Source organism: Apium graveolens, chromosome 10 (assembly GCF_009905375.1).
Source record: "Apium graveolens cultivar Ventura chromosome 10, ASM990537v1, whole genome shotgun sequence".
NCBI lineage: Eukaryota > Viridiplantae > Streptophyta > Magnoliopsida > Apiales > Apiaceae > Apium > Apium graveolens.
In genome coordinates this window covers 73,133,724-73,151,180 of record NC_133656.1, presented here as the reverse complement: position 1 = coordinate 73,151,180, position 17,457 = coordinate 73,133,724, and the positions used below count along the sequence as shown (strand labels likewise).

The 17,457-nt window shown below is 33.9% G+C and overlaps 2 protein-coding genes across 2 annotated transcripts; one reads left to right on the top strand and one right to left on the bottom strand.

Annotated features, from left to right (window-relative positions):
• The first annotated feature begins 255 nt into the window (after positions 1-255).
• Positions 256-6,441, top strand: LOC141692243 (uncharacterized). Its single transcript, XM_074496970.1, has 3 exons — positions 256-1,893; positions 3,711-3,900; positions 5,991-6,441. Exons 1-3 carry the CDS (start codon positions 316-318, stop codon positions 6,113-6,115), a joined length of 1,893 nt encoding a protein of 630 aa, XP_074353071.1. The 5' UTR covers positions 256-315; the 3' UTR covers positions 6,116-6,441.
• Positions 6,442-8,531: 2,090 nt separating this feature from the next.
• On the bottom strand, positions 8,532-17,247 carry LOC141689819 (polygalacturonate 4-alpha-galacturonosyltransferase-like). The gene is made up of 11 exons (XM_074494234.1): positions 17,059-17,247; positions 16,614-16,767; positions 12,151-12,185; positions 12,004-12,063; positions 11,750-11,887; positions 11,587-11,632; positions 11,461-11,507; positions 10,938-11,272; positions 10,508-10,865; positions 9,545-10,126; positions 8,532-9,166 (listed from the first exon to the last, which is right to left on the bottom strand). Exons 2-11 carry the CDS (start codon positions 16,759-16,761, stop codon positions 8,891-8,893), a joined length of 2,025 nt encoding a protein of 674 aa, XP_074350335.1. The 5' UTR covers positions 16,762-16,767; positions 17,059-17,247; the 3' UTR covers positions 8,532-8,890.
• Between the last annotated feature and the right edge of the window lie 210 nt (positions 17,248-17,457).

Sequence of the window (17,457 nt, the reverse complement as noted above, 5' to 3'; positions counted from 1 at the left end):
ATCACCAATTAATTTGTTTTCTCAATTTTTTCATACAAAATTATAACTTTTGAATAATAAATTTGAGATTTTGCTAATTTATAACCGACTTTAAAAATGAATAATTTGAGATTCGCAAACTTAAAAATTTGCTGATTATATTATCGTCAAACTTGATAATTAAATTTGAAGTGGGGTTAAGGTATAAAGTTGGTAATTTGAAATTGAAATTGATAGCTTAAACCGAATTACATAATTTAACGCGAGAAAAAACATGAAACGTACATTCATGACTGTGGGATATTCCAAAATCTTGGAGTCACCGCCAAGAATAAGATGACCATCCTCCATTTCATCCCAAATACTCTCCGCTCCCAAACAAACCACCACCATCACCACCTCTACTCCACCACCAGAAAATCCCTCTCCTCCACTACCACCATGTCATTTTCTTCATCAAAAACAACACCCCAAACACAACAAACCCAAGAAAAATCTTCATTAAATCAAGAAAATAAAAATAAAACTTTAATTACCCAAATCATAAATTACCACAACCAAACCAAACACTTCTTCACTCACTACTCTAAATCCCCTCATGGTCTTGACTGGGCCAACCAACCCGACCCGTTTCGCCGGTACATTTCTTCCCTACTTCTTCCTCTTTTACACCCGACCCCACCCGAATCACCACTCTACTCATCTCTCTTCCATTCACTTCCATCTTCAAAGCCCATCTCAAGATCCAATCTTTCTCAGTTTTTATATGATTCTTTGGCACTTTCAGCTTGGAAAACTACTGGGTTTTCAAGTTGGTCACTTCGGGTCAACCCGAGTAGTGGTAATTTACACCCAACTGAAGCTTATATCATTAGCCCACCTATTGAATCTTTGTCAAGTTCTTGTTTTGTTGCTCATTATGCACCAAAGCTGCATTCTTTAGAGCTTAGAAGCGAAATCCCATCTGGGTTTTTCACCAATTTTTTCCCTAATGGTTGTTTTCTTGTTGGGTTATCTTCGATTTTTTGGCGGGAAGCTTGGAAATATGGTGAGAGAGGGCTTAGGTATTGTAATCATGATGTGGGTCATGCTATCGGGTCGATTTCGATGGCAGCTGCTGGACTTGGTTGGGATGTTAAGGTTCTTGATGGTTTAGGGTTTAAGGATATTGAGAGGTTAATGGGGGTGGAATTGGAGGATGAGATGGTGATTCCAGATAGCCCGGTTAAAGGGGAGTTTCCGGAAATTGAGTTTGAACATCCGGATTGCGTTTTACTTGTTTATCCTAGTGGGATTGGTGAGTTTGATGTGGATTATAAGGGTTTGAGTTTGGCGATTTCGGGGTTTAAGGAATTGGAATGGAAAGGGAGGCCTAATAGACTTAGTAAAGAGCATGTTGTTTGGGGCATTATTTATAGGACTGCGGAGGCGGTTAAGAAGCCTTTGACAGAAGATGATAAGTTTGTGAATAATCGGTTTGTGAGTTCGGGGGTGGTTAGTGGAAGTTTATATAAGGATATTAGTTTGCACGAATTGGTTAGGAAAAGGAGGAGTGCGGTAAATATGGATGGCAAGACAACGACGACGAGAGAGGCGTTTTATCAGATTTTGCTGCATTGCATGCCTTCGGGTTCGGAAAGTGGAGATAAGCAAAGGAGGCAGTTGGCATTGCCATTTCGAGCACTGCCGTGGGATTCTGAAGTTCATGCTGCTTTGTTTGTTCATAGGGTGGTTGGAGTGCCAAGTGGTTTGTACTTTTTGGTGAGAAATGCAGAGCACTTTGATGATCTCAAGGGCGCTACAAGAGCAGAGTTTAAGTGGGAGAAACCAGAGGGTTGTCCAGATGGCTTACCATTATATGAACTTGCAAGAATTGATTGTCGTGAGTTGTCTAAACGTCTTTCTTGCCATCAGGTGTGTGTTTATTATAGTTATTTAATGTTTTCTGATAGTATGCTTTTGTTCTGGCTGTGTATATTGTCTGCCGGATTTGGCTTGAGTGTCGACGATGAAGGACTTTTAAGGACAACAAATTGGAAAGTAACAAAACCACTTTTCCTTTGTTCTAAGTGTCTGGTTTTATGCATGAAATAAAATTAAACAGTAGCAGGATACTTTGACATGTTCTATATGTGGGAACTATGATTTTTGTGTAATGAACCATTGAATAACTTATGAGCTATCATATATATTGGCTTTAGCCTAGCAAGGTGATAAGAGGTTGAGAGTTCGAGTCTCAGGTGGAGGTGACATCTGAGTAGTTAAACTTTTATGAATGACCAATGTTACTCCGACTCTTTTGTTTAGGTCTATGTACCTGTGTCAGGCACGTGCAAACTCAGACACGACACTTATTTCGTGTTGGATCCGTTGAGTAAAATTTGGACACTTTGACGAATTTAAAATTCAAATAATGAGTCAAATTTACGATTCAAATCAATTTTTGAGAAGTAAGAAAGAAGCAAGAATGAGATACAAGCAGGGAAGATGCCTAATTTGCGAAGTCATTTAAAAGATCAAGTTTATACGAATTTGTATTGTTTCTTTTTATAAATATGCCTAACTTACCATACTTTTTTATCAGTATATTATTATGTGGGGTCCTGTACCCGTGTCCAAAAATAGAAAGTGTCGTCGTGTCCCCAATTTTTAGACTTTTCATGTCCGGAACTCAGAAACGTGTCATGTACAACACTCTTTAGTCAGAGTAACATAGTAAATGACCGTTACCAAACAGCTTTAGAGCTATTATGCGTCACGACAACTCTACCTTGCTGGTCTGTAACAATCGTTACATTATGACTGATGTTCAACACGCCGAGTAATATAATATCAAATTTTATCTGAGTTTAGATATCAGATCTTAAAATAATTGCCACTAATAATATTTGATCATCCCCACATCTTTGCCTTTTGAATTGATGACCGGTATATAATTACTTTGCATGTGAATAGTTTAGCCCGATGATATGACCTCACCTTATGTTCTATCGACCTTTACTCCATCCATGTTTCGTGTGCATTTAATAATTCAGTAGTTACAGTAATCACCTAGATGGATGACTATACCGATTCATGTGTATCTTTAGTCAATTGATGAAGTTTCAGCTTGTCAAATGATATGGTTCCCTGAATGGCAGTGCACTTTAACTGGTTCTGGTAGTTAGTAGTAGCATGTTTTTTCTGTAAGAAATCAGTATGTGGGTCAGTATTTTAGTTCTAGTACATAAATTATGTCTAATATTAAACGGTGTGTATATAGTCTATGTTACCGAGACCCGGACCATGTTGCAAGAGTTGGTGAGTATTTGGCACGGGTACACCGTACACTGTCCATATAATGCTTTAGTTTTTAAATTTCGAAAACATTAGGATTCTCAGCTATATGCATCTAAAATTGGACACATGTGGGGACCTTTTTTAAGGTTTTTTTTATTAAAAAATAGTGTCTACTGACAATAAATATGTTTCACTTCATTTTATACAAGATTAATAACACAAAATCAAATCATCGTTTGCATAGTAAACAAGCCCGCCAGAGGTATTGCTCCTAACAATCATTTTTACCGGAGGCCTTTGTTTTTGGATTAGACTGCTAGATTGTCATGTTTTTGTTTGCATCATGACTCGTATCTCCACACCAGTTGTCTTGGGTATGACAAAAGTTGAGAGTTTATCTTTCTAATTGCTACACCAATTTTTGTTGCTAAGAATTTATGTTCTGTGTGCAGGACATTGCTAGTGATGGCTGCTTCAGCCTAGGTATGGTCGCTCATTTTGAGCCTACATTGCAGAACAAGGGTGGTTGGATGTATCCTCGGTTGTTCTGGGAGACTGGGATTCTTGGCCAGGTTTTGTACCTTGAAGCACATGCAGTTGGAATATCTGCTACTGGAATTGGTTGCTTCTTTGATGATCCTGGTATGTTTTTATTCATGTTGTTGAGTTTTAAATGTGTTACCTATGCTACTACTCTATAACTAGCTCCATTGATGTGGAGTTGCGATGCTGTGCAAAATAATAGGAATAGTATATTTTTGCATAGGAAATCAGCTAGTTGCATGTTGTTACAGCAATGTCATAGTTCTTACAGAAAAAACTCGTCAGATTTGCTTGTTGCCTTTGAAACTAGAATGTGCCATTCTTTTTTGGCACCTGCGCCTCATTATCAGTGCAGGTGTTCTGATGCAACTGCTGGTTTATGTTGACTTTTAAAAGTTCAAGCATCTATTAAGCACTAGGAAATATTTATAGTATTTTATTTATCAATTTATTTATATACTTTAAATATCAAGTCCTTGAAATAAAGAAAACATTGATGCTTTGGAAGATATTCGGACATTGTATTTATAATTTAGAAGGCCCTCCTAGCCTCAGTCGTTTTAAATGAAGCATCTCACTCTAGTTTAAAAATTGACAAGCTTTCAGAAATATACTTTAGGTCAGATCTACACATAACCTTTATGTATTTATATTTGTATATTATTTTTAGAACTAGTATATTCATTAGTGTTTTTATATTAGAAGTTGAAAGATAGGGGCTTGAAATGTGAATGTTTGAGATCTTTTTTTGAAAGGACTTGTAAGGTCTATGGTGGATTAAATTTCGAGATTATATTTAAGTAGATGATTTCTAATTAAATGAATTTCTGAATGGAATGGAATGGGGAGACAAATGAATTTGAGTGAAAAGATGATGTAGAATATTTTGGTTTTATAAATTGAAGATTTTGGTCTTTTATCCCGGAGTTGATTATGAATGCTGAAAAGGTTTTTGTGCATGACGGAAATGGAAATTATGAGTTATGCATGTCAGTTGCCATATCAGAGTTCCTTTCAAAATTTTTGTATATATTAGGAAGATAAATTTGGCACCTCATAAAGCATACAATGACTTCCATCAAAATAAATTTGCCTCCTCATCAAGTACTTGATGACTTCCGTCACATATATTTACACCACTAAAAAAGAATAGCTTATGGATGAAATAAAGGAAATAGAATTAGGGATTCGATGAGTTCAATAGTGGAAATTAAAAATTAATCATTAATTTTCCCTACTTATATTTGATTTTTTAATGTGTTAATAAGATATATGATTTTGTTAATGGTATCATATTTGATATGAACCAATAGAAGATGAATTTATAATTCTGTATACCTTGTCCTGGATAAAAAAAATGCTGTTTTTAATTTTAATGATAAGCGGAAATTCTATCTATTACTTTCATCTTCCGAGCTATGTATGCATAACCTGGTTGAAACACCAAAATTGAGAAAATTAGCTCAAAGACATGCTTTTGTACATATCGACTGCTGAGACCTGTTTCCTTCTTCCATGAGTGGACATGTGTTAATATTGTGGAGGTTTTAAGGCACAACCGTTATGCTAGGTGAATAGTGTTGCTCCAACTGATCATTAGGATAAAGAAATTGGTACTATGTAAAGATAGAAGAAGTGATTGAAGCAACAATTACCACAAAGAAGTGGATACTAGGAACTAAGAACCATAGAGACATAAATACCACCTGTTTTGTTTTATTGCGCTTGTTGCATAATACTTCCAGAAAACTTCTAGCTGTTACGTAATTAATGATTAATAAGAGTCACAGGACTGTTTCTATTACAGAAAGGTCTTAAAAACCTATGTTACTCGGACTCAGATAGAAGTGTCTGACATGGACACGTGTCCAAGTATCGGACTCGGCAACTTTTTGAAAAATATACATGTTTTTGGCTTAAAATAAGTGTCGAATTCCGAGTGTCCATGTCCCAGAGTGTCGAGTGTCCGACACGGGTACTCGAAGGTAAATTGAAGAGTCCGAGTAACATTGTTAAAAACATTGGAAATCTGTGCTGTTCCTTCTTGCGGGTCACGATCATCTTTGTTTTAGAAGAGATGTAATTCTGATTTTGTAATCTTGTGTTTGAGGATCAATTGGATTTGATAACAAACGATTTAATCGTGCCCGTGCATTTAACTAATACTATTTTTTTTGTTCGGCTGGCAGTGCATGAGGTTCTAGGATTAAGAGGTTCCAACTATCAGAGCCTTTATCATTTCACCGTTGGAGGTCCGGTTATTGATAAGCGTATCATGAGCCTACCTGCATATCCGGGTCCCGATGATATGTAATCCTCAAACTATGAGCTTTTGGCACTGAATACGGATTAGGGAGTAGAATTGAGATAAATATAATTAGATGCTAATTGTAATGTTGCCTGTTGGGTGGTCTGTCCAGTGTTTGTAATCGTACCTGCCATAGTATATATTTGCAACTAGCAACATAACTTAACACAGAAAATTTGTTGTAGTATCAAAGTTATCAAGAATGAAGGTCTATGTAAAACTAATGACGCCATGGTAGAGTGGAATTTTTTTTTTTGATGTAAATGACTAGAGGCCAAAGAAAATATAGTAGAGAAAGAGGTTGACATTCACATGTCAAAGGAGTTGGCTGTTATTTTAATTTTTATTATTTGCAATTTACCTGACTCATAACGAAATTCGCATGTGTATTCTCTCTAGAAATTACAAAAATAGATTTCACCAAAGGGGAAATTTGATAACATTTTGTTAATAAGAAACTGGTTATTTCTATTAATGTAATATGTACGATCTTATAATTCATTAAAGCTAAATGATTGTCACGGAACATGATTGTTTTCTATATTACTTTGTAATATTGGCTAATAAAGTATTCAATTTATATGTGATATAATATGTTGTTGATTTGTGACACTCCCAAGTCATTCTTGAAATAAAATGTTGGAGATAACTTAAAAAATGAAAAAAAAAAGTTATTTAATTATACTCCCTCCGTCCCTCTCATTTCTTTACAGTTTTTTTCACATGCTTAACACCTATTTTAAGGCAATTATAAAGTATACTTCAGTAATTTATTTTTAAAATTTTTATTTTTTTATAAAAGTTTGAACATTCTATTTTTATTTAAAAGAAAAACAAATTTTAAAAAAATATGCAACTACATTTAATAAGAGCATTAAAGTGCGTGCCGAGCTCCCGCTCCTAATGTAAAGAATTGAGGGGGATGGAGGGAGTAATTAGGTAGAAGATACTTAAATGGATAATTTTATTGGCCACCAGCTGAAGCAGATTTTAGAGTGGGATGATTTTTTGGAGATTTTAGACTGTGAATGATTTTTTTTTTTAAATGAGATAGTTGTGCAAATCACTTGTAAAACAAGAGAACAACTTATTAAATGTTTAAAAACATTATGAAAAATCCTCCATTTTGTAAGTGGTACAACTATAGTAAAAAAAAGTTCATGAAAATATACGAAAATAAAAAAGTACTTTTCAATGTAAATGTAGATTTTTTTTCAATCGAAAAATAATAAAAAAATACAAATATAAATGTTGCTATTAATGTAAAGAAAATAAATTATATATTATAAAGAATTTGAGAAAACATATCATTTTTAATATATATATCTTTTCGAATTCAATGTCACAATTTTCTTAAATTCTGTTTAGAAATCTGTCACCACGTTTATGTATGAAATCCAAATATTTTGTACTCAAGTCAAGACCATCCCAAAACAAAAAAAGGCTCATTCAAACTCTTTTGTAAATGTCCCATGTTTTTCATTGTCATTCAGGCACTATTTTTTTTATATCCAAGTCAGAGGGCTCGAATTTGTGACCTAAGCAACACGAACTCAACCACTGCATAAACACTTTATTGGTGACCTTCCACAAAAGGAATACGAATTCAACCACTGCACCAATACTTTGGAACACGAACTCAACACTGAACCAACATTTTGTGGGCCACTATATTTTTTTTACTGGCCTAGGTATCGATACTCATATAAACCCCTGTTTCTTTTTATTTTTTGTCTGGAGTAACCGTTGAAAGAGCCAGTCAGGAGATTGTAATACATTTTATGCACCTATATATTGCGAGCTAAGAATCATTTCATTCAATAGAATCAGGCACTCATCGTTCTACGCTGTATAGGTCACTGAGTTGGTCTTCCTATGAAAGTCTTGGAATCAGAAAACGATGATATGTACTTTTTTAACCACATGGCAAGAGGTAGCAGGAGAAAGTGAAATTTCAGTTGCAGGAGAAAGTGAAAAATTTCTTCAGATTTGGGGCAATAATTAAAACATAAAATGAGTCGGTAGTGAGAAACTACGGGTGTGTTTGGTATTTCCGTTGCTCAGAAACAACAGTTTTTCGCTGAAAACAGTTAAAAAACACTGTTTGGTAAAATTCAAAAGCTGTTTTTCGAAAAAGTGTTTTTAGACTAAGGGAAAGTAAGTCCGCTGTTAGCGAAAGTAAATCCCCGTACTTTTAGAAAAAGCTGTTTTTCATGAAAGTCACCATCAAAACTTTCCAAAAACATTATTATTTTTAATTTTTTGCATCAAAACATAAACATATCAAAAAAATTACTAAACAGTCATCTGATTTTTACGACATCACTTTTTCTAACAGCACAGCAATTTTTTAACGGGAATCTCAGACGGAGCCTACAACTGTAATATTGTATCAAAAGGAAATAATAAGAAAGAAAGAGGGGAAACATGAACAGCTTCATCAAATGAGCGAGATAAAATGAGCTGACAAATAAAGATTACATCATATTGACCCTCACATTCTTGGAATTTGCAAATTTACAGGCTTAATATTTAACACAAATCCAGACATTTCTGAAGGCTAGTCTTACAAATCAATAGCGGGGAAGAAGACTTTGACGAATACAAAGCGGTCACAAAAATGAATAAATTTATATCAGATAATAAACATTGTGGAAAATATGCACGGAGGGCAGCCAAAAGGTCTCTTTTCTTAAGAACTACATGGAACCAGTGCAAACTACCCCCACATAAAAGAGATGGAGAGAAGGAAAAGATTGCGGGGGATCTTTCGTCAAATGATTATTCACTTAATTTGCAACTGAGGATATAAGGATTGTCAATTTTGATATATTTAGTCCAGTAAGATCGATACTTCGCCATAGCCAACTCCAACCATGGTTTCATATTGCCATTGTAGTGAATAACAGCTGCATTCTCAATTTCTTTCTTGTCCACAGTCGGACTATAACCCAGACCAAGCACATGCCACGACTTATCAAGTGGATGAGTAAGTTTATAGAATGTCATCAGTCCAGGAGGTAAAGTCCCAAGCTTCCACAGAACTCTATCTTCATTCTAAGTAAAATGCAAGGGCAAATCCCAACAAACTAAAATTAGTACCGTTGCCAAAATAAAACATATCAATCTATTTCAACTCTCAAACCATAGTTCTACAGAAATCCCATAAGAAAGAATTAGACAGTTATATAGTGCCTAGCAAAAACATAAGAAAAGTCAATATTATAGGAAGTTAAAACTTAATGAACATTTCTAAAACAGTTAATTTATGCTGGAAGTACAAAATTCATTTGTTTTATTCTCTGCTGTCTTGTTGGTAGCTTCAGCTGGGTTGCTTAAATAAGGATTACTATTATTATATAAATAGATATATAGATTTATATGTGTGTATTTGTGCGTGTGTGATATATAAATGAAGAATTGAGAATAGTTTACCATGGTCTGCCACTTATGATATATGCCAGTTATATCCTTCTTTTTCCATTCCTTAAGATCGAAGATGTTCATACCATATGCCCAACCACATGCATTTGGATCAAAATTTCTTGCAATATGGGGATTTGAGAAATTTAGATACTTGTCAAAACGATGAAAGCTCTCGCCACATGTTTCTACAGCACCATTAACATTACCATTCAGATCAACTGACCACAACCCAGTCAAGTCCTTCTGAACAACAATGTCATCGTCAAGGAAAAGTATCTTGTCCAACTTAGGATAAACCTGAGGGAGATAAAACCTAAGGTGATTAAGCATGGACAAATATTTTGGGTTCCTGTACTTGAGGTTAGATGAACCAGCAGAGGTGGGATGATCTGACTTGAAATAATATGCTTTCATGGCAGCAGACTCTAATTGCTTCAGGACTGGACAGTACGATGAGTTAAGCCACTTAAATTCATCTACATTTTCAACATGGATGGTAGCTTTTCCTGGAGGATTCAAGAGAAACCACATACTAATAGCTGCAAAGTTCAACTTATCAGAAACAAGATGAAATACATGTTTCTCTGGTTCCTGCAATCCAACCATGTAGCATGTTCAGTTTACGGGGATATCAGAGCAAGCAACTTGCTTATTAAGCATGAGATAGATTTATTATTTTGCCAACAGCTTAAGTGGAAGTTCCGAGTATTACACATTGAAGTGAGTTATACATTTGTGATAAGTTTCAGAAAACAAATTTCCTTTAACAAAATGGTCAAACAGGATTGAAAATTTAGAAGTTACTCGGAGATTTATCTTTCTAGAGAAGAATGTTACTTCGTGATATCTTTGACATGAGGATATTCAATTTGAAAAGAATTAATGAGGCTTTTAAAATATTTAAACTGTATTAGTGCATTCTGGTTTGTTAGTGTGTGTGTGTGTGAATGTGTGTGTGGGGGGGGGGTCCACCTTAGCATTCATGATAGCCGAGTTGACAACAACAGACGCAGCCAAAACATTGTCAGAGAAGAGGGCGTAATGATATAGTTTTGGATTCTCCACATTCTCACTTCTAGGGAATTCTCTCTTCTCGGGTGAAAGGAGGTAATATTCAATAGTTAGGCGCATGGACAGGCAATGGATACCATTTGGAATCGTCTTTGCTGCCAACTGACTCAAGAATGTGCTCTGCTTTTTTAGGCTCCGAACTTGCTCATCAGCGGTTTGAAGCATTGCTCTCAGCTTTCCAGTAACAAGTTTACAATCATACAGTTTATCTCTAGCTTTTGACAGAACTTGGCCCATGGCTTTTATTTTCTCAGCAGCACTGCAAACATATCATACTTGGGGTCAGAATTGTAAAACATTATATATGTGCAGAATTAGACATTTCTACTACCTAGGATTCAGATCAGAATCAGAAGATGCATCTCGTAGAGCATGCTGACTTTCTTTAAGTCGATTCTGTAATTCACGAGCCAAATCAGTCTGGTTCTTCATTGTCGCAATGCTTACGTACACCCTTGCCATAATTATTTGATCACGAATCAATCGAACAGTAGAATCAGAATTGTCGTTCTCATTCTCTTTCCTCCATAGATTATACTTACCCAGGACTGCCGAGTCAACTGATTTGGAACGTTCAATAGCATCATTTTCGAGCTTCACGGTTACTTCATCATCTTGTTTTACCAAATCAGCTGCACGCTTTTCTCGTTTCTTTTCTCTTAATTGCTGCACAAAATTGCAACATATTAGTAATTACTCGAAATAAACTTTTGAACTCCATCTTAATTACAAATGTATACAATTCATTTGTTTCTTTTAGATTAAAAGCTATTAATAGCAGCTATTTCTCAAGATTCAAATCCATTATCAAACTACGGGTAACAACACAAACAAAAGTTGAAGATGAATTTTACCCTTCTAGCTAATTTAGCAGGTGTATCAACAAATTGAACATGATCAGCTGAAACAGAAAATAAAATATATAAGTTTTATATTGCAATTGGTTAAGTACAGAATCATGTACAAAGAAAAATTATTACCATCTTTGGCTTTAGGAGTTCCTTGTACAAGTTTTGCTGCTTCAGCCTTGAGGTGGAAGATTATAAGAAGATATTACATGAGAAAAATAATATCACACTGAAGTACAACATGAAAAACAGACAGTAAGCATAAGATACAAATGAGGTTAAAAGTGTCCCTGACCTCGGTCAAGGAAGAAATTTTGCCCACTGGAATCTCTTGACTAACAAACTTCCACGAAGCTGAGAGATTGTTTTTTCTGAAAGATTCAAGACTTAGGGGGCCAAAACCATTTGTATTGGCTTTGATCACATCAATAACCTGTGGCAGATGTTAAAATTAGTGAGCCAGGTACACAGGAACATGCCACAAGATAGAACTTCAAAATCCATAATAGCCAGATAAGCTAGTACAGAAGTTCAAATAAACAAACTTGCCTCCCTTGTGAAGAGCGATTTAACATTTTGCAGTGCCAGCTTTTCTCTCCAATCTAATTCCTGCAGTTTTAAATATAATCTACTCAGCAAGACTAATTGTACTACAATAGTTGTCCAAAGTATAACGAAAAAAAAAATGAAGTTTACCTGCTTAATAGAACTGGCTGCAATATTTTCCTGATCTGCAGAAACCGAAAAAGGTTCTTTTTACACAAATGGAATCTCAGACAAAAACCAATAAGCAGAAGAAAATACACATATTACACACTTGCACTCGTAAAAATATATGACTTCTTGTATTCTGTTGCTACTGGAAAAGGCCCACAAAAATAGAGCAACCACACGGTCATCAGTTTCTAGTACTATATAGCACTCATTATTAAACTTCTACTATGAAACTATAAGATGACAAAAGTAAGAGTTATTTGCAAAATGCATCCCCGTGGTATGGCCCAAATGCATTTTTTACCTATACTTTATATAACTGCACTTTGCATTCCCTTACTATTTTCGGCGCGACAAATTGCACCATTTCCATTAATTTTGTTTAAATTTTCTGGGGTATTTTAGAAAATTAAAATATTAAATTATTTTTAGATCTTTATTTAAGGTTTTTGACCCCCTAAACGATACATTCTGAAGAAATTTAAAGAACGAAAGTTGTAGATAATGAAAAGATCTTATCGAAATAAAAAGATTCAATTTTTTTTTATAATTCTTTTTAATAAATTCATTAAGTATATATTTTGTTTAGTTTTAGCTTCGTATGATTTTTGATAATTTTAAATGTTATTTTTTTGACAACATTTTTTCGTTCTCTTAACTTCCGTTATTTAAATTTTTTCGAAAAATATCATTTAGAAGGTCAAAAAGCTTAAATAATGATTTAATCGTATAATACCTTCTGAGAATTTTAACAAAATTAATGGAAAGGGTGCAATTTGTCGCGCCGAAAATAGCAAGGGGATGCAAAATGCAGTTATATAAAATATAGGTAAAAAATGCATTTGGGCCAAATCACAGGAATGCATTTTGCAAATAACTCCAAAAGTAAATACCTATATTATTCTTATATACAATTGCATACAAAGCACATCTCACATAATTTCATAAAGATAAAAGTACGCAATACAACTAAGAACGTGATCTTCTCAAACAATCTTAATAAAGGCTTATTCCTGAAAAATCAACACGAAGACACAGCTACACCCTAAACAGGGTGGATGCAGGGGTTACTAGTAGAACACTTTTAATTCCCTTATAAGTTTTTCAAGAACTCTTTTTTTTCCTTCTTCTTTTCGGTAGACTTCTAGTGTGGAAGCCTTCAATTCTATAAGATGATGTTACACACACTTCGTTGAAACAGGCATCAATCTTGATTGGCACAGACACACAATACTAAAATGATTTTTTTACCAACATGCAAGTACTTTGGGAACACGGTGCTTGATAGCCTTACAAGTAGATACCGCCCAAGAGCATTTTTTTTGTTATAGATACAAATGAAGCGTTTTAACCAGTGGAAATCAAAGAACTATATATTTAATATACTTCAAAAGCCCAAATCAGAATTTTCCAATACAAAAATAGGATTAATCAGCAAAACTACAAAAGCAACTCAACAACCACAACCCATCTTAAAAATTTAAAGTGAGGATGCTTCCACCTTTGCCAGTATATAGCCAGATCAAAAAAGGTAGGTAAAAATACCTCTCTCTTTCCACTTACTGACTGGTTAAGAGCTAACTATTAATTTATCATTTATCAGCAATCAGCATTGTTTGAAAGGTGAAAACCAAAACTGCAAAAGAACTTGATTCTTAGTTTCATCAACTTTAGCTTTATATATCTCTTTCTGATTTGGTACAACTATGTCAATATAGATTACACATATAATAGATAACAGATTCTACTGTTTCTAATGTAATTGAAAAATGAATCAGTAAGAGTCTAAACGGTCTAAACGGTCTAAACATTAAAAATAAGACGATGATAGCTCAAGAGTCAAGACTATATTCCTAAGAACAATAAGTTAGGGTGTGGTCTCCCACAGTAGAATTATGTAATTTCTACTTATGTGCAATGTTATTAAAATCGGTAATCGAAACAAATCGGTGAAGGTACCGATTTAGGATTAATCGGAGAATCAAGGATTAATCGGAAGGATTAAATGGAGGAAAAATCCGATGCATTTTAATAATATTTAATTCAACACCCTTATTATATTAGTAATTTATAAATGAATATATATATTTATCATATCATATAATCCCTTCGTCCCACATGATTTTTTACATACTTTTTTTCCATGCTTGACACATATTTTAAGGTTATTATAAAGTATATTTCTATAATATTTTTTTAGAATTTTCTTTTTCTGTATAAAAGTTTAAACATTGTATTTTTATATAAAAGAAAAAAATATTTAAAATTATTTAAGTAACCATGGTTTACGGGAGTCTTAAAATGCGTGTCGATCCCCTATCCCCCAATGTAAATGAATCCAGTGGACGGATGGAGTAATTTATAGTTATTTAAATTTAATTGAAATTCTATTTCATATCAAGTAACTTATTTGCAATATACCAATCCCGAAGAATGCGTAGGGATAATTAATCGGATTTCAAAAATCGGATCGGCCATTAAGCTTGTAGAGGATTAGTCGGAGATTAATAAAATCAAATCGGGAATTTTAACCATGCTTATATGTGCTTATATAGCATTGACTTTCAAATTTAATACAGGGATGAAATGTTTATAATTTAATTGTTGTTTTTATTATGCGACATCTTTATATAGTTCATATAATACTTATTTTAGCACAATTGTTTTGGGCCTTTGAGCGTTAAGGTTCTATTTTCCCCGTTGATAGCTTTTGTTGGTAAATGAATATTTTTTCGATGATTGACCAAAATAAATTGGTTGCAATCTTGCGATCGATATTAGTTCACGCACACCGTAATGTAATAAAGTAAGAATTTTAAAATGTCATCCTTGGGCCTATGCATAATTATCAATTATGAGCCTATAAGACTTCGCTTCTTTTGAGATTGTAGCTAATAAACACCACGCAACTGGATGCAATTATTCGTGTGCAAAATGTAAAACCGTAAAACCATCTTAGCAAGCCCACTACTTCTCTCCCAAACCTCAAAAATACAACAATGGTCTCAAAATTTTCAGTGCGGCTCAACCTACGCAATGCACTACTTCCATTTCTTAATACTAATCGTTTTAGAAAGTTTAACGCTCTACACAGGCCAAGGAGGAATAATACCCAACTAACCTACCTCACAAAAGCTGACTCAATTTAAGCTTATCACATCTTATTTTGTCGGAGAGCATGCAACTTAAAGTCTTAAACAATTTAATCCAAAATAACTACCAATCTCAATCACAGATTCCTTTCTACATAAAAATAAGACTTAAAATACACTCATTCTTGATTCCACTAAAAATCATCACCAAAGTATCTAGCATTTAACTACACTTCAAACTACACTTCAAATCTCCGAAAAACAATATTATATAATATATATAGCATAATTAAAACATAAAAAGTCAATAAAATCAATTGAATGGACATCCACAAAATATTCCCAGATCGTACTGAACAAACTCCAAAACACCTAATCACACCGATTAATCAACTTAAAGAATATATATATAAACACAAATATACTGATAAACTGAAATCATAAAATTAACTAAATTACAATCACAAATTGATCACAAACCACATCCAACAAACCTTAAAGCTCCCAATCACAATAATTTGCCAACTTAATACATTCACAAACACGCAATAGATATTTACAGACCAGTTGAAGTGGTAGCAGTAGTGGCATTAATTCTCCATCCAAGGAGGGTTAAGACTTTACACAAACCAAGGAGGAACAATTAAGAAACCACACCTAATTAATATTGTTATACTGTTTCTATTTACTAATATAACCTCATATTGTATTAAAAAAGAGAAATCTACAAATAGCAATTAATACATTGGTCTCCAGTGGAAGTTAGTCACTAATTATGCTTAGTAAATGTAATACGAGTGATATATCGGAATCATACAAAAACTTTAAACACCTTATATTTTCCAATACCCAACTAACCTACCTCACAAAGCTGACTCGATTTAAGCTTATCACATCTTATTTTGTCGGACAAGCAAACTTAAACAATTTAATCCAAAATAACTACCAATCTCAATCATAGATTCCTTTCTACATAAAAATAAGACTTAAATACATTCATTCCACTAACAATCATCACCAAAGTATCTAGCATTTAACTACACTTCAAATCTCCGAAAAACAATACTATATATAGCAGAATTAAAACATAACAAGTCGTTAAAAACAATTAAATCGACATCCACAAAATAATCCCAGATCGTACTGAACAAACTCCAAAACACCTAATCAAAAAAATTAATCAACTTACAAAAAATATATAAACGCATATATCCTGATAAAATGAAATCGTAAAATCAACTAAATTACAATCACAAATTGATCACAAACAACATCCAACAAACTTCGAAACTCCTAATCACGATAATTTGCCAACTTAATACATTCACAAACACTCAATAGATATATACTGACCAGTTGAAGTGGTAGCAGTAGTGGCATAAATTCCCCGTCCAACGAAGAACATTAATGGCGCAAAAATCGACACAAAAATAACAATGGCAATCGGAAATTTAGATCCCGAACCACCTCTGTTCCTGTGCATTCCTTTCTTATTTGCCATCACAACCTTTCAAATTCAACAAATCCCCAATTAAACACACATACACATACTAAAACCTCTATAAATTAACAGCATCTACTTAACAAAAGATTATATTTACCGTGAGGACAGTAAAAAATTATCAATTTATCGAGATTATTAAATCAAGAGTATTACTTAATCGGATTTTACTGTGTACATGTAGAGCAGTAAGAATTTCAATTATGGCAAGATCGAGAATAATATTAATATAAATTTATCGAGATTATTTATTTATCGAGAATTAATGACGTAAATATGAGGAGAAATCTGGCTTACTGGTTGTTGTTGAGAATTGATTACGAACGTGTAGAAATTGACATTGGGAATTCAGGCGGAAAAATTGACGGAATCGGAGCGCTTGAGATGGGTGGAGCGAGTAGTCGGTGGATATCAACGGAAAAGTTTTGTGTGTGCGTGTTTTTAGTGTGTGAGAGAGAAGGGGTTAATTCAAATTTATAGTAAGAGGTTGAAGTAAAGAAAGGAAATAAAATCCTGGCAAAAAAAAGGAAAGGATAAAAGAATTAAGACTTTTTTGCACATTGGTGACTTGTACTAATTATTTTTTTCATTTTCGTGACCGACTTTAGAAACTGAGCAACTGTATGACTATAAAAATAATTTTAAACCATTTGCATGGCTCCGCATCTGGGCCGTTAACGGCGTTTACTGTTTTTC

What these genes read in the sequence shown, in the direction of transcription:
- LOC141689819 (XM_074494234.1), bottom strand. Translation starts at nt 16,761, where the DNA reads ATGGCAAATAAGAAAGGAATGCACAGGAACAGAGGTGGTTCGGGATCT. An exon ending in AATCGCTCTTCACAAGGGAG is followed by an intron (nt 11,888 to 12,003) that starts GCAAGTTTGTTT and finishes CATCTGCCACAG; the next exon opens with GTTATTGATGTGATCAAAGC. An exon ending in ATCATAAGTGGCAGACCATG is followed by an intron (nt 9,167 to 9,544) that starts GTAAACTATTCT and finishes CATTTTACTTAG; the next exon opens with AATGAAGATAGAGTTCTGTG.
- LOC141692243 (XM_074496970.1), top strand. Translation starts at nt 316, where the DNA reads ATGACCATCCTCCATTTCATCCCAAATACTCTCCGCTCCCAAACAAAC. An exon ending in AACGTCTTTCTTGCCATCAG is followed by an intron (nt 1,894 to 3,710) that starts GTGTGTGTTTAT and finishes TTCTGTGTGCAG; the next exon opens with GACATTGCTAGTGATGGCTG. An exon ending in TTGCTTCTTTGATGATCCTG is followed by an intron (nt 3,901 to 5,990) that starts GTATGTTTTTAT and finishes TTCGGCTGGCAG; the next exon opens with TGCATGAGGTTCTAGGATTA.